A 25,818-nucleotide genomic window follows, 5' to 3' on the forward strand; every position below is an offset into this window, starting at 1 on the left:
CCGGAAAAATGAGCTGTGCTTTACCACTAACGCAATGCTCCTCTCCTAAACATGCTGGTACTAGGGTTTTTTTCCCCCTCTAAAAACGTGTAAACTCCTGTGTGTGCGTGCGCAAGGACAAATACACTAACAGAGGGGCATTTAGAGACATAAAATAAAAAATTAAGCACCTTAAAAGTGGCATTTCTGATGCCCAGAGTGCATAAGGTCTAAAGTAGCATCTGTTATGAAGAGTACCAGAAAACTCTCCAAACCCTGTCATTTCCCAGTCTGAGCTCAGCAGGGAGCTCTTCCCTCACCCTGAACCTGCCTGTAGCGGTCACGACCCTTGTGTGATCTGCACTTCTTGGTTCTTCATATACCGCTACGGAGATTACCCCAGAAAGAGAGACACTACAACGATGGCTTCATTGGCCCCCTACTGAATTCCCTGCTTAGGCAGACAGTGGTACAGAACCAGCTTTAAATCCTGCCTGGACTCCCACCTGCATAAAGGGCTGGAGGAGAAATTCCAGGACTCCTGTGGGTAGAAAGTAAAAGTGAGGTCAGCTTGGGGGCAGACCACCGGACATCTCCTCCAGCGGCCGTGGTTTGCCATCATCGGAGGGACAGGGACACTGCAGATATGGGATTTGACTAGATATTTACTTTGCGAGTTAGAAAATTTTAATAAGCTGAGAAATCGCACTGCATTCCTGTTCAAAGCGCAGTAAGTAATCCATCGTTGGATCTGATGAACCAGCGGAGGCTGAGAAACGCGTCATCCCATTGGCTGTCCGAAGCCCCTACGTCACTTCCGGTTATACGGCGATACGCTGCGTTCCACGCTGGAACGCACGCCGCTTCTGGTACAGCATCCACGGCTCCTGTTCTCTGTGGGGTTCCCCAAAGGCTCCCGAACATCTTGGACCTTCATTTCCATCACCCGGGGGACCAGGATAAGAGACCAGCCTGTTGCATTGCTGACTACAAGTTGTGACATCGGACCAGCCGTCTCTTCCATTACATGCCTGTATTCATACTGGTTTTGTGAGTAGCCATTTTTACTGTGCAAATTGCTTGAATTAAATACCTACTTACTGCACTTAGGTTGGCGCATTTTCTCTTTTTTCAAACATATCTTTCAGAGTCTGCTTCTACCTCCGGATTTTGCTGCCACTATTGTGCTATTGGACTTTAATTGGATTATTGATCCATTGACTTATTTTATTCATTTATTATGTTCCAATTTTTGTTATTGACATGGACCATATGATATATGTACTTTTTTATTATTGACTGTGCTCTCCTGGTTTTTGCGCCATCGATCTATACATATTATTCCTGTTCAAAGCACATGCGTTTCTTTGCAGTGCGATTTTGGGCCATTTTGTATGTTGTACAGATTTCGGGTTTTGGTATTGAGAGCATATTTAGGAGTACTCATGAAAATTCTCGGTATCGTCAAAGATACCAGTATTGGTGCATCCCTATTTTATATACAATACATTCTGACAGAAATATTGGTTGATCCTGCCACTGACCTTCTCTCCCTTGTAAGCAATCTGAAGTCTCATATACCTTCTGCAGCACTGCCACCACACCACTGGACGATCAGAGGCAGTTGGACACTTTTCAGCTGCCCCTGGACTCATCCAATGTTTGATTATGTGTACATGTACACAGGGTCGTTTAATGTAGTTTTTAGGTAGTTGCATTTAGAGGCTTTTCTTTGAAGGCAAAAAAAATGGGTTCAAATGCCAATGTTTCCGACGCGGTATCGGCGTTTAGACGCATTTTTAAAAAGGTGCCCTATTTTATTTCAGGGTCTAATCCAAGGATGTCATCTTAAAAACACTCCTAGACGCGAATGCGGCTACACGCCGCCAAACGCATCTAAACAGAAGTTTTTAAACGCCAGTTTCAAGCTGTCGAGAAAAACGTTCAGAAGAGGTTGCCTGAGCTTCCCTTGTACATTAGGCTTAAGACTCAATGGGAGGTACATGCTGCACTCCCCATTACTTCCCTCCACCACCAAGTAGGAACTAATTAGCTTGTTCCCACACTTCCATTAGAAGTCTCCAGCTGCACAGAAGTGAGGTCAGAGATACAATATGACATCATCCTGCTAGTTCCACAATAATATTACAGCCTGAGCAGAGCGAAAGGATGCTAAAGAAAAAAAAGATCTAAATAGCAAATAGCCATTCTCATCCCCATCTATTATTATTATACCGCGAGACCAATTAGTGCTCATAAAATTCTAGGAAGCGGCTATTTAAAGCATCCAGACAATGCAGCCGCCAAGCCTTATTACCTCCCAGGAACATCAACAAAAATTAGGTACCAGAATATTCTCATAGTCTCCTCCACAATCCAGACATATGTCAAAATATGATATCCTCCTCTTTGCTTCAGTCCAATTTCTGCCCTTTAACATCACAGATAACTTAAAGGGGTTGTAAAGGTACAATTTATTTTTCCTAAATAGCTTCCCTTACCTTAGTGCAGTCCTCCTTCACTTACCTCATCCTTCCATTTTTCTTTTAAATGTCCTTATTTCTTCTGAGAAATCCTCACTTCCTGATCTTCTGTCTGTAACCCCACACAGTAATGCAAGGCTTTCTCCCTGGTGTGGAGTGTCGTGCCTCCCTTGGACTACAGGAGAGTCAGGATGCTCTCTACGTTGCAGATAGAGAAAGGAGCTGTGTGTTAGTTGGCGTCCCGACTCTCCTGTAGTCCAAGGGAGGGGGCGAACACGACACTCCACACCAGGGAGAAAGCCTTGCATTACTGTGTGGAGTTACAGACAGAAAAACAGGAAGTGAGGATTTCTCAGAAGAAATAAGGACATTTAAAAGAAAAATGGAAGGATGAGGTAAATGAAGGAGGACTGCACTAAGGTAAAGGAAGCTATTTAGGAAAACAAATTGTACCTTTACAACCCCCTTTAAAAAAAAAAATTACATGTTTTTATTAGCGATCCAGTATATGTGAATGACAACAACCTAATGTTTGAAAATGGCATTTATTGTATCGTTTGCTTGCGTCCCGATAGGTGGTGCTGTACATGGGCCGAGACTCACTGCTGGTCTACCTCAGATTGAACATGACTAATGTCAACAGACCCTCTATATAAATGGAGCATATCAACAGAAATGAGTCATCACATTCCATGATATACGGATCATAAATTCTCTCATGTGTACCAAGGAGTGCCTAGTGCAAAAGTTCACATTACTATAAAGGTCTTTTGAAAAGTTTATTGGTTAAGAGCATCAAATGCATTTCGGGATAGGAAGGCCTCCCCCTTCTTTAGGACTTGAGCAGTAGAGGTCATTAAAATCATGATGGGGATGTACTAGAGGACCTACCGTATTTAATCGGTGTATAACACGCACTTTAACTTTAAGAGGGAAGTTTCAGGAAAACAACTTTCCACATCCCCCTACGTATAACACACAGGCACAGTTTACCCTCTATTTTCAGGGTAAAAAAGTGAGAGTGTATACGCCAATAAATACAGTGTATTAAAAAGGAATCAAAAATGCTAGTGTTACTGAACAGCACCAACAACCAGCTGTTCTTAGTGCCGTTAGGAGACACTAGTCTTTATCACGCCTTAATATAGGCCCTTTATCCACTTTCCGCCCTCATTATACGGCAGCTCTTTGAATTGGAAAATCGTCGTTATGGCACCAGCTAGCTGCCATAACCTCGATATCCACTTCTTGCGCGGGCGGTCCACTTTCAGATAAAAGAGGTCTCAGTGGCGGATTTGCCAGGAGATCACTGTTATTTATGGCGGGAAATGGGGGGGTCCCCTTCCGCCGCTTACCGGAGCTTCCGGCAGCGGTGATTGGATTCTGTCCCCTACTTGGCTGGCTACCAATCGAGGCAAAGATGGCCCCCCACCCGGCTCCATAGCGTCACTTCCGCCCATACCTCTTTTTTTTTTTATTGCATTTTAGTGTAAATAGGAGATCTGGGGTCTTGACCCCAGATCTCATATTTAAGAAGTCCGGTCATGCTTTTTTTTTTCCTATTACAAGGGATGTTTACTTTCCTTGTAATTGGAAGAAAAGTGACACCATTTTTTATTTATTTTTTAAAGAACAGTGTAAACAAAACAAAAAATTTCAACGCACTCCGTCCCACGAGCTTGCGTGCAGAAGCAAACACATACGTGAGTAGCGCCTGCAGTGTTCAAACCACACGTGAGGTATGACCGCAATCGTTAAAGCAATAATTCTAACCCTAGACCTCCTCTAACTCAAAACATGCAATCTGTGGAATTTTTTTAACGTTGCTTATAGGAGATTTAAGGGTAAAAGTCTGTTGCCATTCCACGAGCGGGCAGAATTTTGAAGTGCGACATGTTGGGTATTAATTTACTTGGCGTAAAAAAAAAAAATTGGGCTAACTTTACTGGTGTCTTAAATTAAAAAAAGTGTATTTTTCCCCCCAAAAATCGCGCTTGTAAGACCGCTGCTTTAATACGGTGTGACAGAAAATATTGCAACATAATAGGAAGTAATTTTCTAGCAAGAAAAAATGATTTTAATTTGGGTCCTTAAGTGGTTAAATTGTAGGGGACAGGATCCGATCACCGCTGGTGGCAGCTCCGGTAAGTGGCGAAAGGGAACCCCCCCCCCCCCCCATCTCCCACCATGAATAACAGTGATCTACTGACTGAACATAACCTGTATGTCAGCTTAACCACCTACAGTAATGCACTTTTACTGCGGCAGGTTGACTCTATTGCATGCGGGATGCCCATCAGGCCCGATGTCTGCTGGCCACCCACAATTGTTCCCCAGAGACACAGAATGGCGATCTGCCCATGTAAACTAGGCAAATCGCCGTTCTGACAGGGAAGACAATAGAGACCTTGTGTTCCTGCCAAGCCAGAACGCCAATCTGTCTTCATCCAGTCAGAGCAATCCACAGTTGCACACACAGTTAGCAAGCACCAGCTAGGCACACATTTAATTTGTGTGTGTGGTATCTCGCGCCAAAAATAAGTAAATAAATTAAACTAAAATAGAAAAGCTGCTACCCAAAAATAATCAGAAGATTATAACAGTGAAAATATGTGGGGGATGGGTGCGCTAACACTAATAATACATATTTGGATCTATACAATAAGCAAATATATATATATTACTGAAACACCTTTAGATACTAGAAGATCTAGTAAAAAAGTCTGTGTATGCTGAGCTATGTGATGGTAATGATTGCTCAGTTTCCTATACCAAACAAATGGTGTAAACTGAGCTCATATGAACCAGTCCAATTTGTGCTTGAAACCATAAAATGAAGAAGAATTCTCATAAGTAGTCCTCAAATATGAAGAGAGTTGTGTGCTTCCAAACAGGTAAAATAATGTTCCACCTTCACCATTTAAGCAGTCACCCGAAGTGAGTAAATGAGATGGCTCCTTACCAGATAAATGTGCCCCTTAATTTGATACCAAAGAAGGGGACATTTAAAGCTTTTGACAGGATCACCTGTGCAGTCAAATGCGTCCTGGCACAACGAAACGTACGTCGGGGCGGCACCCAACCACGCACGCAACTTTCATCACTTCCTGCAACGCTGGCTCCCATCACCGCTGAGGTGGAACACACACTCTAAAGACGAGAGCGGTACACTGCGCCCAGGTTTCGACACTTGTTCCAACGCGACCAAGCCTCAGTGCCGGGTTCAAGGCACCACAAATGGTAGGCGGCCACTTGGCTCCCTCTGCTTATATTTTTAACTTCAAATAAACGTATTACACTATGTTTGGCACCGTTCTATTTTACATGCATTTATCGGGCTATCCATGACTGCAACAATCATCACTGCCAGGACGCATTTGACTGCACAGGTGATCTGTCAAAAGCTTTAAATGTCCCCTTCTTTGGTATCAAATTAAGGGGCACATTTATCTGGTAAGGAGCCATCTCATTTACTCACTTCGGGTGACTGCTTAAATGGTGAAGGTGGAACATTATTTTACCTGTTTGGAAGCACACAACTCTCTTCATATTTGAGGACTACTTATGAGAATTCTTCTTCATTTTATGGTTTCAAGCACAAATTGGACTGGTTCATATGAGCTCAGTTTACACCATTTGTTTGGTATAGGAATCTGAGCAATCATTACCATCACATAGCTCAGTATACACAGACTTTTTTACTAGATCTTCTAGTATCTAAAAGGTGTTTCAGTAATATATATATATTTGCTTATTGTATAGATCCAAATATGTATTATTAGTGTTAGCGCACCCATACCCCACATATAGGCACAAATTTAACCCTTTGATCACCCCGATGTTAAACAAGAGCAAATAAGTGCCTTTAATTACTAGTATGATTAAAGCTGGGAATGTAAGTGTGTACAGGAGAGGAATAGGTGTTGAAATCCTTTACATAATGCGATTATGTTAATTCAGACTTCCTATATAAAATTATGAAAAAAAAAAAAAAAGGGATGAATGATTCCTTTTTATTACTGTACCTTCCTCTGTCATTAATTGCATATATAAGGAGAAAACCTTCTCCCGTCCTCATGTACTGCTCTCTCATCGCTCCAAACTCCTCTTGTCCGGCTGTGTCCAGAACTAGGAAAAAAAATAATAATAATGTAACGTACAAGCTTTGAGTAGGCAATACTAGAGAGCAAACACACACACACTACGAAAAAAAATCTTATGTAAAACAATTAAACATTTTGTCACCATTTATATGCGTGTAGTTCTGGGCTATGTGGGCCTGAGCCCAGTGTGGCATTGGTAAGGGTCAGGTCAGATGGGCAATTTTCTTGTAGTGATTAAATTGCTGCTATATTCTCTAAAATTGCTTAATAGCAAATGTTATGGTTGTCGCAGGTGATGTTTTTATTCCCGAGAGCTAAACTGTGCATGCCTGGAAATAGCAATCAGGTTACTATAATTCTAGAAGGCATTTTTTTTCTGTGCACAGGAACGAAGGACTACAATTCAGGTATTGACCATTGTGACAGAGTGAGGCCCCGTCACGATGAGAGTTTAGGAAAAAAAAAAAAAAAAGGATTTGCACTTGTGCAGACTTGTGGGGCTCAAGTGTTTATTGTGAGCAGAGAAAACTGTTTAAAGCTTTCCAAGTTACGCAATCCTGGATCTGGAGTTGGAAGGCTTCGTCCCACTCAAAGTAGTGTCCAAGCCTTCCTGGATACTTGCAGGGTGTCCCGTCGAGGTGCACACTCTTTATAAGCCAGTAGCTGGCCATAGGTAAGGGCCCTTGTGTTGAGATAAAGGTGTGGCTTTTTTTGGAGAGGTGTGTGCTCCAGATATTGGGGGAGGGATCCATTCGAGAGGCAAGCATCCATGTTGGAGAGACTACCCACAGGAGGCAAGACTGCTGAGCAAGTCTTCAGGAAAGAGCTGGAGAAAACTAGCAGATTCAGGGGCCTGGAGGAATTCTGTGGATCTCCAGAATAAGAGAATCCCGGGTGCCAAGAGATCTTCTATGTAGAGGCCAGGAGAGGGCCTGTGCAACCAAGTGCTTCTACAAAGAGGCTGAGGGAGCTTGGTCTGAGGGACCAGTACAAATGGGAGCAGTGCTACAGACAAGAAAGCTAGAGGACTCTGCATTTTTCATTGTTTGATGGAGAAAACCCTTGAGTGGGTTTTGGCCATCAAACAACGTTTGAAATTTTACTTTCATTTGCTTTTCCCTTTAATAAAAGTGGGCCAGAAAGCCCTTAAACTGCATGTCGGACAGACGAAATCTCACTAAAAATGCTCATCACCAAGTTTACCCACCCCAAATATAACCAATGTACTGCATGAGCAACACTAGGCATCATTACTGCCCAGATAAGACTACTACAACTTCTAGTGAGAAAGCAATGCGTGTCAGAGCACTGGTACAAACAGCAAGGAAATGATTCCACAGAACAAGAGGTTGTTACTTTTCCCATGCAGAACAAAGTAAAAAAAGGAGGGCAACCGACCTACTTGCAGCCTTCTTTGCTCCTTCCGTAGCAGCGATCACAAAAATGTAGTGCTCATGGAGCAAAATGTGACCACCTCCCATGCTGCAGTGCTCCGACCTGGGTGGCAGACTGCCAACACTGTGTAGGCTTAAACACTATCCTACCCACATGGTTAGGACTGCACTGCAATGGAGCAATAGGTGAGGAGGAAGGCAAGTATAAATGGGGTAGGGAGCTGGCTATAGATCAGTCGTTGTCAACCAAGGCTGCTTAGAACCTCAAGGTCCCTTCTTGGGTTGCTAAGGGTTCTGTGAGTGGTGAGTAATAGCAAATTGATCCCCTACCTACACTGACCAACAATGGGGGCACTTCTACACTGGCCTCCAATATTAGGGGACATTTTTTATTCTGTCCATTTTTCTTTTCAGTTATTATTCAAGGATTACTAAAAATGGGATACAGAGCAGGAGAAAGTATACAATAATCTGCCCAGGGTTTTAGACATGCTAGACATACCAGTTCATTCTTCTATTTATACTACAGTTTGATGACCATGCCAAGGTACTGCAAACTGTAGACAAAAGTTTCGGCTAGGGCTCTCCAAGACCTGGAAAATATCAAGAGTTTTTCCAGAGTGAAAAGGTTGAGAAACATACAGCAAGTTGAAATGTATTGTTCCTGTCACTCCATCCTCTTCCATTTAGGTGGAGCCGATCAAAGTTAGTTTAAATAAGGTAAGGGGTCCAAGATAGATAACAAATGCTTTCGGAAAGTAAAAAAACACAACCAAATAGACCCATACAACAAACATTACAGAGGGACAAATGTGAAAGGAAAAAATGTATTTATATCCCAAAAAAGGAACAATGGGGAGCAGTGGATTTCATTTGGGCAATTCTCTAGTATGAGGTTTTGAAAATGGACTCCGATAGGGATCTACTTTATAGGGACATTTAGAACTATATATGTTAATGTTTTATCACCCATGACTTCTACTGAAAGTTTACTGCCAGCTTCAGAGTGAGAAAAGGTTGAAACTCTTGGTTTTAATTAAGCTCATCGAAACTGAAGTTAAGTAAAGACATGTGCACCGCAATCAACCATCTGTAGAGACGAACATGACATGACTGTAAACAAAGAGAAGATTGTAACATAATCTACCATGTCATTGTCAGCAACAGGGCCAAACGCTTCAGGGCCAAGAATTCCAAAATAACAACTTTCTTCACTCAAAAGGTGGAGGACACAGCAGACAACTGCTGTGAAATGAATGGGGAGGGACGTCACCAACAGACTTACTATGAGGCTTCCGTTGTCGGCGGTGTCCTCTGCGCCCGCCTTCACAGCGAAGCGTGGGATCGGGTGAGACAGGCTTCAAAAAAGGCATGTATATCGATTCCTTCTTTACAGGGCTAGATAGGTTAGTGTTAAAATTGTGAAGGTCTTTAGATGTTGAGATTTTAGTGTTAGGCTTCATGTACACGGATGTTTTTACAACTGCTCCTGAACGATTTAACTTGACAGATAGTAACTCATGTTTAAAATGTCAGTTTTGCTGCGTTTACAAGACGCGTTTAAAACAAAGGGTTAAAACACACCGACAGGCAGGGTTTTTATGACCCTAATGGTCTTTTCTGTCAAATGCTTCCCTGTCAGTGGTAATGTACAGCGAGCCGCGCATGCGTAGCTCAGGAATACATTTAAGGCACCCACTCTGTGCTACTGGAATGTGCATTTCGTGTGCATGTGTGGTAATTAGGGCTGCAACTAATGATTCTTTTCATAATCGATTAGTTGGCCGATTGTTTTAAATAATTTGATAAATAACCTTAAAAAAGTGGGGTGTATAATTTAGTTAATATGTTAAGAGCAATTTATTCTTAAAGCGGGGGTTCACCCTAAGAATTTTTTTTTGGCATGCCATCAAGCATACTAGCGCGAGCTAGAGTATGCCTTTATTTTATTTTTTGGCCCCGTACTCACAGTTTAATGCCGTAGTGAAGTTTCAGACTAGAGGGGATGATTGACGGCCAGCTATGGCGCGTCACGCTTCTCCGAAATAGGACTTGGCTCTTCACGGCGCCTGCGCCTAGTCTGTACGCAGGCGCCGCATAGCGCCGTGAAGAGCCGAGACCTACTCCGGCTATTTTCGGGAATCGTGACACGCCATAGCCGGCCGTCAATCATCTTCCCTCTCCATAGGAATGCCCATTCCCCGTGGGGAGTCTGAAACTTCACTATGGGATTAAACTGAGTACGGCGCCAAAAATAAAAATAAAGGCATACTGTAGCTCACGCTAGTATGCTGTATTTTATAGTAGAATGTTATTTAGGGTGAACCACCGCTTTAAATATCCATCTATAAAGGGAGAGGGAGAAGGAGAGGGAGAGATCTCTTTTTAATAATTTTAGACATGCATGCATAATACTGTTAAAAGTTTACTTTAAGGCCTCATGAAAACTGGACATCAAAATAACGTTATAAAAAACGCCAGTACCTTTGCAGTGAGTATTTCAAAGTTTTTGCAATAGCGTTTTTCCGCGTTAACGTTTAGCTTTCATTTTTATTTCAATGGATTAAAAAATTAAAAAAACGCTGGTGAGCCGCGTTTGTGAACGTTTATCAGCGTTTGACGTCATTGAGCAGCGAAATCTTCTTGAACTGAAGTGGTTAAAGTGATTTTATTTTTTTTAAAACGAACATGTTATATTTTCTTGCTCTGTGTAATGGTTATGCACAGAGCAGCCCTGATTCTCCTCTTCTGGTGTCCCCCACCGGACCTTCTGGTTCCTCCTGCCTTCATAGTGCCCCTATAGCAAGCTGCAAAGTATAGTATAGAGTGCCCTGATAGTAAAGTAAAAAAAAAAAAAAACACAAGGCTGCCTTTAGAGACACTCACTTCCTGTCTAGGACTACATGTCCCATGAGGAATTGCTCCTCACACATTCACAAGTTCAGGCACTTACTGATATATGGATGGTGTACTGGGCTGTATGTGTGCTGCACTGTATTTCCTGATATGTAAAGAAATAATGCATTCTGCATGCAGGTCAACTAATCAACTGACCGATTATGAAAAATGGTTGACAACTATTTTCATAAATCGATTAGTTGTTTCGGTCCCAGTGGTAATGACATTATCCATTTCCAGCTATTCAAGTGGTCGAATGGAATGAACATGGAAGTAAGACGGGGTAAAAGGTGGAAGCATCCTAGTGACCCCACAATGCCGGAGGGCATCCTTTTGACAGGTGTAAAGCATGGCACACTATGACAAAAACCTGCAAGGGGCTGGTTAAAAATATAACAACAACAACAGCGTTAAATACCGATTTAACGTGTACAGGCTGACAAAAAGTATTTTCTGCGCAGTGTGTGCGGAACCCTGCTGTACTCCACCCATCCCCTACCCCTCTGTTTGTTCCATATGCATACATGAATTTCATTCCAAGCAGTTGTTGACTCGACAGCCAAAGGCTTACCTGCACACTATGTAGGGAAAGGGTTCTTTGGAAATGTAGTTCTGGGGGTTTGCCTACATCATTACAAACATCGCTCTTTGCAGCTGCCCCTGCAGGACTTAAAAACCTAGTAATAACATGGGGAGTAATACTTCTCACGTTGGTTTGGGGTAAATGTGATGGTTTAGGTCAGTGGTTCTCAACCCTGTCCTCAAGTACCCCCAACTGACCATGTTTGCAGGTTTCCTTTTATCTTGCACAGGTACTTTAAATCAGAGTCAATAGCTTGGTATTTTGAACAGCCATTTTAATGCAAGAGAAATTCCCAAAACATGGCCTGTTGGGGGTTACTTGAGGACAGGGTTGAGAACCACTGTTTTAGGTGAATATAGCCACATTGGTGAGCTTTCAACAAGAATAGGAGTACACAATACCTTTTACTTGCACATTAGCGCACACACTTTTTCGGTGTGTTCCCTTCACGGTCCAAGCACTGAAAAAGGAACATCCCGAAAGCTTGTCCTGTAAAGTTAACTGTTTGTGCAAATAAAAGTATGATGGACACTACAATTGTTCGCAGTAACTTGAACATAATCCTTTGAAAGATAAAACAAAACCCATAAATCACAACAGCTCTTTACGAGGTGCTTGCAGAGAAATACTGCCTCTCCTTCCTATTCACTGGAGATAACACAGCTCTGCCTGGAAGAATTCCCTCAGGTCGGGAATGTCTTCTTATCTAGCTTCCTTAGAAGAACTTATTTGCAGAGATCATTATGTCAGATTCCTGACATTCCAGGAAAACTCCCCCAGGGCCATTTTAGGAGCCTAGAGCCTACAGGCCCCACCATCTTCCTCCCTGGAATGCCTCTCCCTCAAGCACTTTGTGATTACACCACCCTATGAAGAGGAGATCCTTCAAAATGTAGATCACTGAAAAACTATGCTAGGGAGGTCCAACAATACACAGTATCTCCTCAATCAAGATTTAAAAGAGATTAACTGCATGTTTCCCTTGTATGTGTCCAGGGCGAGGAACAGATTGGAATACAAATCAAACAAATCTGTTGCCTTAGCAAAATCTTTTCCATGTTTAGAGATTACAACCAAGACAGTAAAGTTGGGTCTAAGCCCCGGTTCACACTGGGCTGCGGGAGTGAAGCCGTGCGAGTTCAGCTGAACTCGCACGATTTCACTCCCGCCGGCAGTCTCGATTTCGGCCGCGATTTAAGAGACATCTGTGCCGGTTTCTGCACAGATGTCAATGTAAATCGCGGCCAGAAATCGCAAAAAGTAGTACAGGGACTACTTTTTGAAATCGGTGCAGCGCCGCAGATGCGGCGTCGCACCGATTAGGACGGTGTCATTGCTGACAATTGCCGCCGATTTGAGATGCGATTTCACATGTGAAATCGCATCTCAAATCGAAGCAAAACTTACCCAGTGTGAACCAGGGCTAAAGCAGCACAATTCAATTCATGCAAAGTTTCCCAAAGACTATTAGATTGCAAGTTTTTAGTACATTTTCTGAAAGCGCATTAGAAGTCCTGCATGTTGCATCCTTGCTGGGCTTTTAGAAAACGCAGGAAAAACACACAATCCAATAGAAGTCCATTACAAACCACAGGTACCCCACACAAAAAAACTATTTACACTACACCCTCTCAGCAGCTAAACCACCATGTGGCAGTGTGAAACCACCCTTCATCTGGTCTGATTATACCATGGTGTTTGGATTTTATCGTTTTGGGTGTAATCAAGAGCAGATGACCAATGCAGTAAGCCGTGTAGTACACCAAGACGCGTTTCGTGAATCCGTCTATGCTAAAGACGGATTCACTTAACACATCTAGGTGTACTACACGGCTTGCTGCATTGGTCATCGGCTCTGGCTTCTTCCCGGGAACCACCGCATACAATCACAGCTCTCCGATAGGTATATTATGAAAAACTCTGTTGGTTGTATCCTGGTGAATCAGAGGACGAAAGTGTGAGATTCCCTTCTGGCTGATCGTTTTTTCTGAGGGTCGGACGGATGTTAGTTTGGCAGTGATCCAAGGCACCTTACCAAAAAAGTGTTTATAATATATATATATATATATATTTATATATATTTTATTTATTTTTTTACACATACAGAGGCTATTGTTTATTGGGAATCGGGTGAGTGCAATTCCTAGGTGTAGTGATGGTCGAACATCTAAAACAGCTGATGTGTCTCATATGAACTGCTACATGCATTTTTTTGAACTTTGGTCCCACTTGGCTGCACAGATCATTACCCTTTTATTCAAAAATGTAATGTTCATATCGCTGCTGAAGTTTGAAGGACTACTTATTCGTTTTTGATTGCTTCCCTTTTTGAAAGGTTTGTTTATATAACAGCTGCTTTATTACATTAGAATATTTTCCTAAGCGACGGATAAGTGATATTTGTGAATGTCTTTGTTGTTAGTGCTGCGCTACTAAATATACAATGTGAATACAATTAAGACATTAACTAAAGATTCCAGTCCGTGACAAAAGGATGAGTAAAACAGGTGACGGAAAACAATCCACCATTCGTGTAAGATGATCCAAATAAACTGTGCCTGTGCTCTCCTCCACCTGTGTATTAGATTGCTCACCTCACAATTTGACCCGTTTTACCAGTGGGTCAAATAAAGCAGTTCCCCTCTGGGGATATCACAAGGAACTGGTGTAAAGCCGACGCGGGAAGTCCTCAATTTGATACACTTCCTCCAAGTGGTTGACGAGCTCTCCGGGTGTGCAACGATCAGCACAGGTATATAAAAACACAATAGCGAGATCTAGTGCTTGGCGTTTAAAAAACCAAATTTATTTCCATAAAAAAAAAAAAACGACGAGTCAAACATACTCACAAGTAAGTCACTATAAGCTGTGCTAGCTGTAGATGCATAGATACAAATTAAATTGGACAGCCTCGGTGTGACATCAGCACATGGGCTCCGTCCCCTATACGCGTATCGTCAAGGTGTAGACTTCTTCAGAGTCTGCTTTACTAGCTGAAACCCATTACAGGAAATGCGTTTGGTGGAGCCCATTGTGAGACGTTATTCTGTTAGAGCGGCTGGTGTAGACCGCTGCTCTGCTTGTTGCTTTTTTGCCAATTTTTCGGTTCTTTGATGCAAGCATGTTTTAAATAAATCCCTTGTTAAAACCTACTGCACTACATAGTTACATAGTTACATAGTTAGTCAGGTTGAAAAAAGACACAAGTCCATCCAGTTCAACCACAAAAAACAAAATAAGAGGCTTCCCTCTTCTCCCCACACATGATTTGAGCCCTTCCTTTGGATGTCGGTATATCCATCAATACAGAGGTTCCTGAGATTACTGGAGCCGCTGTGACAGCCCAGCTTATCTGGATTGTGTTTGGTGTTGAAGATCTCTATAATCTGAGATCCACTCATGTCGGTAAGAGGCGCATACATATGGCGATGGGATATTCACGCTATTTGAAGGGACACTGAATTTATACACCAGGTTTACTTCAATCCCTTTTCTATAAGGGTCTTCCAGTTGGACATTCACTTAACATTGGGATTAAACTGCATTTTTTCGAGAACATGGATAGATAGATAAATAGATAGATCTCGCCAACATACAAGATATGCATTTGTCATTTTCTTTATAAAGCCATTGCTGAATAAAAACTCATATCAGAAATGTAACATTTGGGGCAAAATAATTTTGAGATAACAGACTAGAAAGCTCAGGACACAGGGTAGCTCAGAATTTCTGACCAGAACATCAGGTCCTTTTTACACTTGTGTAGCACCCACCCCAAATCTAGGGGAAGTCTGGGCCAGTATTTGGGCCCACACCTGTTGATTAACACAAATTTGCCTCTGTTCTGGCTGCGGTACCACTTGGTACGTTCCCTTGTTGCCTGTAGGTGGTGTTGCCATCCTGGCCTTATGTTGTTAACACAGGTGTACCGTGTATTGGGTGTCCTTTCTCGGCAGTAGTGGTGACCCCGCTGTGCATGCTGGGGAAGGATACTTAAGGGGCAGACACCATTTTCTGGGGTCTTCGCCTCGTTGCCCTCCTGGCGCGAGGTGTGCGTGTGAGCCCGACTTCGGGGCCACGTTGGCCCGGAGTTACTTCACTGTTTAGTAGGCCCAGTTATGCTGGCTGGGGCCTACAATCCTGTCTTAATGCCGTCTTAATGAAGGAAACCGAGGGAGGAACTGCCCTGGAGGAGACCGGCAAAGTGCTAGCGTCTCTGGTGACCGAATTAAGGAGGTATCCACTATACTGAAAGCCCTGCAGTCTGCCGGTATCGGCTAAGAGGCTCTTTTGCTGCACGGCTGGAGGTTCACGACTTTAAAATCCTGTGGCAGAGGATTTCTGGACGCATCCACATACATTTAAAGGTCTGTGGCAGAGACCGTCTGGACATTAGTTTGTGTGCATCATCTGCTAGGCCATGTGAGAGGGGACTATCCGGGTGAGCAATACCCACTCAATAGCTGAGAGTGGAGACCGATTGAATATTTTGAACATTCTGTACCGTGTGCCTGAACCTTCCCCTGCTCTTCTCCTTCCTTCTACTTTCTCTACTTCAAGTTACCATTCAGTAAAAATAAAGCCCGACTGTTGAAGGTTTTACATCCGTCTGGACATTGCATTTCTTATGGACTTTCCCACCCTGACACCGACGCTACAAAAGGTAACGCGCAAACCGAAAATCTATAACCAGCAGCTCCTTCGCGGGTAGTGCTACACTTGTAAATCTGCCATTGAAAGCATTTTGTTATATTTTACAAGCCAAATGGGGGTTAAGAAGAGATGTTTAGGTTTACATATACATGGCGATCTGGAGAAAACCAGCACATCTTTGTCAAAGAGGACAGAAAAAAAAAAAAAAAAAAAAACACACACACACAATCTGTATTATCACTTGTGAGAACAGTCTGCACGCCGATGAATAAAGGCAATACTGTGCAACAATATCTACATGTGTATTGTTATCTTTTGCTGCCATCATGGGAATCAGGGAAACTACTTACTGTCCAATCGCGTCTGCTTTCCATCAATGCTGCATATCTTTGTGTAGGAATCCTCAATGGTTGGATCATAATCGGAAACGAAGTATGACTGGAGAAACAAAGATAAAAAAAAAATACAACTTTTTAGTGTGAATCAACCAACACTGCTATAGTCTACCAACAATAAGCTATAATGTAAAGCCCTCAAATGTCTTAAAGCGGGAGTTCACCCGAAATTTTTTTTTTTTTAACATTAGATTGATGCTCATTTTGTAAAGGGGAATCGGGTAGTTTTTTTAAAAACGAAGCAGTACTTACCGTTTTAGAGAGCGATCTTCTCCGCCGCTTCCGGGTATGGTCTTCGGAACTGGGCGTTCCTCTTTGATTGACAGTCTTCCGACGGTCGCATACATCGCATCAGAAGTAGCCGAAAGAAGCCGAATGTCGGTGCGGCTCTATACAGCGCCTGCGCACAGACGTTCGGCTACTTTCGGAAAATCGTGACGCGATAGATGCGACCGTCGGAAGCCTGTCAATCAAATAGGAACGCCCAGTCCCGCAGACCATACCCGGAAGCGGCGGAGAAGACCGCTCTCTAAAACGGTAAGTACGGCTTCATTTTTTTTAAAAATACCCGATTCCCCTAGACAAAATGAGCATGAATCTAATGTTAAAAATTAACATTTCCGGGTGAACCTCCACTTTAATTGTCGTGTTGGAATAATAATTCCCCGAGATCAAATACAGACAATTGCTAAACAGGTTTTACTTGGAAACATTTCCACTGCTAATTCATGGCTTCCCCAGCAAGAAACCCATCTGTGCTCCGGAGCAGAGCTTCCAGTATGTGACAATGTTTGGTCCTGAATGACCCATCTCCAGGCCCATTACTGTTGGCAACCAAATGCAGCCACTGTGGGGAGGAAATGACATCATAAAAATGGCAGGCTCCAACACCAGAGACAACTCAGGGTTAACTCCAGCAGTAAGGTGAGCATTGATGGATGGATTGTTTGCCATCTGTGTCCCACTGGAAAGATTTTTCTTTACTTTATTTCATGAAGACACAAGAGGAAGCGAGGGAAACACCTCTGGAAAGGATGATTTCCAAGGGCAGAGAACACTTCCCGCTTCTGTTCATTCCCAATTTCCAGTCCTGGTCACCATATCAAAGAGGATAAACTGAAGGGGGGGGGGGCGGTTCTAATACTTTACTACTCAAACCAAAAACGTTTTGACTTTAGATACCATTAAAGTGAACTCGTGGGCAGCTTATGGACATTCAAGCATCTAAACCAGGGATCCTCAAATTACGGCCCTCTAGCTGTTGCGGAACTACACATCTCATGAGGCATTGTAAAACTCTGACATTCACAGACATGATGGGAATTGTAGTTCCTGAACAACTGGAGGGCCGTAGTTTGAAGACCCATGATCTACACACTTAACAAGAATGTGTGCAACAAGGCGCACATTACGGCAATGCACATTAATGCATGTTATGTACATTAGTATGTTGTAGACCAAGAGTCTCCAAACTGCGGCCCGAGGGCCAGATGTGGCCCTTTGCTAGCCTTTATCCGGCCATTTGGGGAATTTTCCTCCCACTGACACCAACAATGGGGCACCCTTTCTTCCACGATACCAATGATAGGACACTATTCCTCTTACTAATAGGGACACTACTCCTATTGACCACCAACCCTAAGGCCATATTAATTCTCACTCATGCCAGGCATGTGACATTTTCTGCCCCTGCTGGCCACAATCTGGCCCACCTCAAGTCTGAAGGACAATAAACTGGCCCTTTGCTTGAAAAGTTTGGAGACCCCTGTTGTAGACCAACATATTAGGGCAACTCCATTTAGGAAGTCAATATTTGCAAATGACACTGCCTAGAGAATTTGCAGACACACAGAAAGCTCACCAATGTCATTTTTTACATTAGCACTCCCATATTTGTGATGCAATGCTGGGCAGATGGCAATGCATGCATTGGATTCTATGCAGCCTGGGAAATGAAGCCGCTCTGTCCCTGTGGGGAATAGGGACAGGATAGCTGTTGCAATGCATGGACATAGAGAATTGATAAACTAGGACACTACGAGGTACAGCCCAACATATAAGCCCATCATTAAGGCAAATGACATTAAATATCTAGTTAAACACTTGATAAACTTAATTTGTGAACCCTCACCTTCTGAAGGAACTCGTTCAGTTTAAAACAGAAATGGAAGTCACTGTGGTGCAATACCACCTATGTTCATGCAATATGGTTTTGATTCTGTATTTTCAAAGTGTTGATCCTGTGGGACTTGTCTCTCGAATTAAATATACAAAAAAAAAAAAATGGAAGGCAAAGTGTGCGAGATAGAGATAATATATTATCTCTATCTCACACACTTATCTGCATAAAGGGGCTCAGAGAGGTGGAGGTGAAAACTGTAAAATGGGGGGGGGGGGGGGGTCAGCAAGAGACAAGGAGGAAGCAGTACACATCTGTGGGGGGGGGGGGGATGGTATGTCAGCAGAAGTTTAGGCAATTGGAGGACAGACAGGCTGTTCTACCAGCATAGCCATAAAACTGACCACGCTGTGTTCTCATGCCCAGCTTGAAATAGGCAAGCAGGGTCACCAGGTATTTCACACAAAGAAGGAAATACAAAAAGAGACCAGGATACTTAACAAAAGAACATGGTGCAACAGACACATACGTAATGCTGGGTCAACATACTCTTAAAAGCCCAACTCCAGGCACATGAAAAAAATTAAAAGTTTGGGGGTTGTGCCCGCACTGCATGGGTCAATTACTGGTTTTGTCCAAAGGAGAGAAATCTGTATACTCACCGGAACCTCTGCTCCACCAGCAACAAGTGCTTCCCCACAATCCAGCAGCACACCGTTCCTAATGTCTTCACGCTCAGAGCAGGTCTATGGGCTTGACGACATCAGGAACAGTCCACTGCACAAGAACTGTGGGGGGCAGGAGCCACAGGGACCAGTCTTGTGCAAGGAGGATTAGGCAATTATATCTGTTCTACAATCCCCATACACCAAAATGAGCAGTTGACCCATGCAGTGCATGCACAGCCCCACTGCGTGGCAAAACGTCTCTTCTGAACGGAGATGGGCTTTAATACACACGTCCTTATCTACCAAAACACTGGAAGAACATTTAAATGCCATGCAGATAGTGCTTCTTTTGGTGATCAAACCTAGGACCCCAGTGTTGACCATTTAGGCTCTGAAGAAAAGGGTATGCCCTTGAAACACATCAGACATTTGGGGGAACCATCTGATTCCCCACCATATCAAGTCCTGTCTGCAGGTGTCAAGGGACCAAGTCCGATTAATTGACAAGCCTTTTTACATGCTCGTTTGCGAGTATAAATATCGCTTTTGATAAAATATATTTTACCATTGGTAATGCACAAGGTCGGTGCGCCCTCCTCCTCTCCTTTATTTCCAGTTTCAAGAATACCCACTGTTCTGAGGAGGGCTGCAAGACTATAGGCTTTGCCTTAAAGCGGTGGTTCACCCTTATTGACAACTTTCCATCATTAAATTAAGCATAGTAGCGCGAGCTACAGTATGCCTGTATTTATTTTTTTAGCCCTATACTCACTGTGCAATCCTAGCGAGACGATTCCGACTCCCCGCGGGGAATGGGCGTTCCTATCCAGAGGGAGCATGATTGACGGCCGGCTATGTCACGTCACGCTCCCCGAAGATAGCCGGAGTAGGTCTCGGCTCTTCACGGCGCCTGCGCACAGACTATGCGCAGGCGCCGTGAAGCGCCAAGTCCTATTTCGGCTATTTCCGGAGAAGCGTGACGCGCCATAGCCGGCCATCAATCATGCTGCCTCTGGATAGGAACGCCCATTCCCCGCGGGGAGTCGGAATCGTCTCGCTAGGATTGCACAGTGAGTACCGAGCTAAAAAAATAAATACAGGCATACTGTAGCTCGCGCTACTATGCCTAATTTAATGATAGAAAAAAAAAAAAATTTATTAGGGTGAACCACCGCTTTAACCCAAAGAGTGGATCACACCACCTGTGTATAGCTAAACATCCAAGCGCAGGAGATGGTTTTGTTCCCCAGGGCTGCATGACAGTGCTGCAAGCCAAATTACCAACCAAGTTATTTATTCTAGATACCAACTACCATCTCACCCAAGCTTGTTGCTACAATCATAACTTCCTGAACTTTTTTTTTTGGGGGGGGGGGGGATGGGAAAGTAGATGCATCCAGAATGCATTAGACCTACACAGGCTCCAGTCTGAAGACCACCGCTTGTTAAATGTAAGATCTCATTTACAAGCATTCGCTGAAGGAGGCAGACGGCTATAACACAGCAGGCCTCTCAGGGACACCACAGGCTGCCAGACAGCAGCAAACAAGGTGCCGACAGAAATAACTACCTTGGACTTTGTTCACATCGTGACACAACCAAACAGAACAAGTCATAGCCATACGCTATATCAGCGCAGAGCAAAGCTGCCCTATTAAATAAATAGTGTGACAACATAATATTCAGCTTACCCTGTGGACGGTCTGCTAAGGAATTCATGGGGAATCTTAAGAGTTTATTGATTTATGAGATTGCCTTAAGCTGGCCATACACTAGTAGATTTCTGAACGAACATTCATATAACATTTGAAAGATAATTCTCACAGCACATTATGCAGTGCCAAATGTCGTTCCAAAGTACTGCAAAATACATTTTGCTTTAACATTTGAATGTTGAATTAATGCAATTCCTCAAACGAAGGCCGCATTCACTGTTCGGAATTAAACGTTTTCCATTCTGCCCTTTTAAATTTTCCCATCACTGCATTTTACACTAATAAAATTAGAAAATCCAACAATCTGACCCGAAAAACAAAATTCCTTAGTGTATGACCAGCTTTACAGCTGCTAGAATGTACTGGCCTTCCAAATGTAAGAGAAAAAAAAAAGCACACCAAAAATTGAACTTTCGCTTCAAGTGATGGCGACACCCTGGCGTTTGGCATGTCATTTTGGGGGGAAAGGGGGGGGGGAGCAGATACCCTAGATTTAGAGGCATCAAGCTCTCACTTCATCCCAAGGGGACTCCGCAGCGCCCAAAGGAAGTTCACGTCTTCCTCCTCCCTGCAATCTTCTGGGACACATCACAGGTCCCAGAAGATTGCCATGCACAGTGCATGTTCACTATGAAGCCACAGCCAGGCACCCACAGTAAGAAAGACAGCGCCGTGGAGAGGAGCGGGGCTTAATACGCCCACATTGCTGGACCATGGGACAGGTGAGTGTCCGATTATTAATCAGAATTCCGCTTTAAGTATTACTATAGGCAAAACACTCATTTTGAAGAACACAAAAAGGGGGTTATAACCATTGCAGAGATTTACCTTTATTTCCTGTACTATATTGAAACAGGAAGCGAGAGGAAATCCCTGCAAATTAAGATAATCCCTTGGGGAACCCCCAGGCCAACATAACTAGTGTGTCCCCATTGGAAGATTTCCCCTCTATTTCTATTCCGGAGACAATCCAAAATTTGCGATATTCTTTCACTTTCAATGAGAACAACAAACAGGGTAGACAGAGAGGGAGTCTCCCCAACGGGGGCACAGACCGCGATAAAAACAGACATGCCTTCTAATCTCTCTCTGCGCTATAAAAAAAAAAAAATAAATTCATACTGAAAAATGTTACGGTGTCCTTTTTTTATGAAGACAAAGAAAAATAATCTGAGATGTGGTTTGGTTCCACAGCAGGGTCTCTTTAACGGGATAGGAAAATCAATAGGTTGCAGGTTCTACCCCTTCTCACTAACCGCAAGTGAATTAATTGCACATATTCCTGTGGTTCCCATTAGGTTGAACTTGACAGATACACATTCATTTTTTTTTTTTTTTTAAATGCTTGTTGCATAACAGACACCCAGGAAACTATTCTACCAGTATTTTGATACAGATCCATGATGACACCACAGTGAGATCAAAACAATAAAAAATTATTGTTGTTCACTAGAATCAACTTGACTGTACAAACAGGAAATAATGTTCTTTTATAATGGATCATTTGCTTTCTTATCTCCAAAGAGGGAAATGACAAAAACCATAAAAAAAACTTAAAAGCGGTAGTAAAGTCAGCTTTGCAATTTTTACCTACAGGTAATATCTCCTATACGGGCACCATTTAGGAGATATTCACACTGGATGCTGCCGGTAAGGTTATCGGCGCACACGCTCTAAAGGTCTGGGATTCCATGAAAAGAGATAGATAGATAGATAGATAGATAGATAGATAGATAGATAGATAGATAGATAGATAGATAGATAGATAGATAGAAAATCTCCATTGCTGGGCTTAAAAGTGTGTTGGGATAAATGGTCTGCAAGTTTATAAAAATGTATTAGGATTCACATCAGCAATGGAAAAATGTAGGTAATCCCCAAGAACGCTGAAGACAAGTCACCTGTGTAGATTAGACCGTTTTGCAAAATCCCTTCCAAAAATAATATTTAGGCTCGGCTCACACTTAAAACAGCTGCAGGTCACGCCGGAACGCTGTGTCCCCCCATTCTCCGGTTCAGGGACGAATCTTTGCCTGAATTTGCCCCCGAAACTGAGCTAGACACACGTTTCTGTGCCGTGCACTTGGCTGCCGCCCCAGAGATACGTGAACCAGATCCAGAGAGAGCCGGTCACATTCTCCTGCTATGTGAATTGGATGCGGGGAAACCGACAAATCAATTCACATAGGTGTAATCCCAGCCTTAAAGTGGAGGTTCACCCTATAAAAAATGTCTTACACTACATCCAGCACCGTGCTGCATATAAAATGACACTGACCTTTATTTTATTTTTGCCGTAGATATCGTTTAGCCGTGGAATTCACCGCGGCTTCCGGGTAGGGAATCCCGCGGGATTGGGCGTTCCTATTGTCATGCCAATTGATTGACATGCTAAACGACGGCGCACACAGCGCGTCACGACTTCCCAAAAGAAGCTCGGCTCTATTCGGCGCCGGTGTGCAGGCGCCGAATAGAGCCGAGCCGACTTTCCTTCGGGAAGTTGTGACGCACTGTGTGTGCCGTCGTTTAGCATGTCAATCAATTGGCATGACAATAGGAACGCCCACTCCCGCGGGATTCCCTACCTGGAAGCCGCGGTGAATTCCACGGCTAAACGATATCTACGGCAAAAAATAAATAAAGGTCAGTGTCATTTTATATGCAGCACGGTGCTGGATGTAGTGTTAGAAATGTTTTATAGGGTGAACCTCCACTTTAAAGTAGAACGATGAGCAAGAAAAAAAAAAAAGTTTTGCCCATTTTGGATAAAGTAAGGAAGGGTTATAACCCTTTGGTTAATTTTTTGCCATCTGTGACGCATTTGGTAGATTACCCTTCACTTCCTGTCCCATAGCCAAAAAGGAAGTGAGAGAAATCCCTGCAAATTAAGAGAATCCCTTGGTGACCCTCAGGCCACCAGAATTAGTGTCCTCAATATAATGATTTAAAGTTATGTCCTAACTTTATTCACAAATCTAAAAAAAAAAAAAAAAAAAAGGGCTTTCCTCTTGAAGGTTGAATAGAACCATGAACACCATCCCTTTATCTCCATGGGCCCAGCTGTGCCATGTAAGTGCTGGCTCTGTGACCTCAAGCTGGTCCCGAGTCACACCTGAGAAGGGCGTAGTATGTGGTTACCAGGCAGTAAATAACTTTATCTAGTCTACAACTCAAACATCCGGCTATTTGTATGGGCCATAAATCAAACTGTCTGGAAGCAGGATGCCAATGGACCTTGACTTACCAATAAGGGAGTTGGGTTTCCGGTTGGATGCTGTCCCAAGTCTTCTCAAGTTTCTTAGAGTTGCAGAATGTTAAGCGTTGACCACCCACAATCAACTACTACTACTACTACTGTGCTGCAAGACAAAACTCTTTCCCTTAGGTCACCAAGTAAACATGACCCATTCAAGGCTCTCGTCTCAGGCATAGATCGGGAGCCACAAATACTCATGTATATTTAACAGTTGAAAGTATTTAAACTAGTAGGGTTTTGATCTCACAAATTTAATAAAAAAGGGCATTTCGAAGAACGTAAAAGTATTCAATACGCTGCTCTGTTCTGATGTATTGGTTATGAAAATACCTGTTTAGCAGAACAAAAAGGGAACAAAAAAAGACTGAAGTTCACTGCTAGGGTTTATTACTATTATACAGGATTTATATAGCACCAAACAGTTTGCGTATCACTTTACGTTAGGGCAAACAGCACAGTTGAAGTACAATAGAATACAGAAGGATACACAGAGGGCCCTGCTCGTTAGAACCTACAATCTAAAATGGAGTTGATGAATAAAAGTACAGTTGTTAGGGGGAGGCAGGAAAATGTTCTCTGAAGAGAAGGGTTTTCAAGGATCGCCGCGATAGTTGGACAGATTGGGGTGGGGAATGCCAAAGGATGGGAGAGGCTCTGAAAAAGTCCGGAGGAGAGTATGGGAGGAGGTGATGAGGGAGAAAGAGCAGGAGGTCCTGGGAGGAATGTTGCGGATGGTTGTGCCATTGCTCTTGACATAGAAGTCAAAGGAAGGGGAGCGTGAGGGAGGAATTATTAGGAGATCAGTTTGGGATAGGCTGAGTTTGTGGAAATTGTGTGACATCCAGACTGATATGTCCGTTAGTAAATTAGTGATGAGCAAGGAGACTGATGGCGTGATCTGAGGGGTTTACATACACTGCAATGAAAGCTGCAGATATAAGAATACTGAAAATTACCAAGGCTGGGTTCACATATATGCAGAGCTGGTTTCTTTGCAGAGTCCAGTGCCGTTTCCATTCAGTGATTCAACTGCAAATTTGACTTTAAAAAAAAAAAAAACGCACCTGAACAGGACAGAAAATAGCACAGAACCATTTAACTCGCACTGCAACAACAGATATACAAGCCCAGCTCAAATTTCATGAATTGCGTTTACATCCACTTTAAATTGACTTTACCACTTTCGCATTCGGACAATGTTTTTTGCATTTCTTTCATAGCTAGCAGCTAGTGTTTCCTGGATAGCAGCAACAGTTGGCAGCCAATCGGACTTGTTCCTGCAATCAGCAATGGTATTCTACAGCAAGAAATGTCAGATTTCCTGTATCTGACAGTCTCATCTCTACAGGCAGACATGGGAAAACTGTGTACGTCTACAGGAAGATTTCTCCCACTTCCTTTATTCCGTGTCTGTGGCACTGGGAGCGCAGCAACAAAAATAGCAAAAGGAAACAATATATTTGGCTGGCATGCAAGCCTTTGGACAAGAGCAAGGAGTACTTAAACCCTCAAAACACACAGAGAAGGCCTATCAGCTATAAAGCATGTCTGATGCTCCGAACACAAAAGCTG

The 25,818-nt window shown here is 43.1% G+C and overlaps 1 protein-coding gene across 1 annotated transcript in view; it reads right to left on the minus strand.

Annotated features, from left to right (window-relative positions):
• The window catches only part of RRAS (RAS related), a 69,259-nt gene that overhangs the window by 14,131 nt on the left and 29,310 nt on the right, over window positions 1–25,818 (minus strand). The window contains exons 2-3 of the mRNA XM_040327500.1: window positions 16,444–16,531; window positions 6,488–6,590 (exon numbers count right to left, since the gene is read on the minus strand). Of these exons, the coding sequence (XP_040183434.1) occupies window positions 6,488–6,590; window positions 16,444–16,531 (191 nt within the window). The remainder of the gene's footprint in view (window positions 1–6,487; window positions 6,591–16,443; window positions 16,532–25,818) is intronic.

This window comes from Rana temporaria, chromosome 10, assembly GCF_905171775.1.
Source record: "Rana temporaria chromosome 10, aRanTem1.1, whole genome shotgun sequence".
Lineage (NCBI taxonomy): Eukaryota > Metazoa > Chordata > Amphibia > Anura > Ranidae > Rana > Rana temporaria.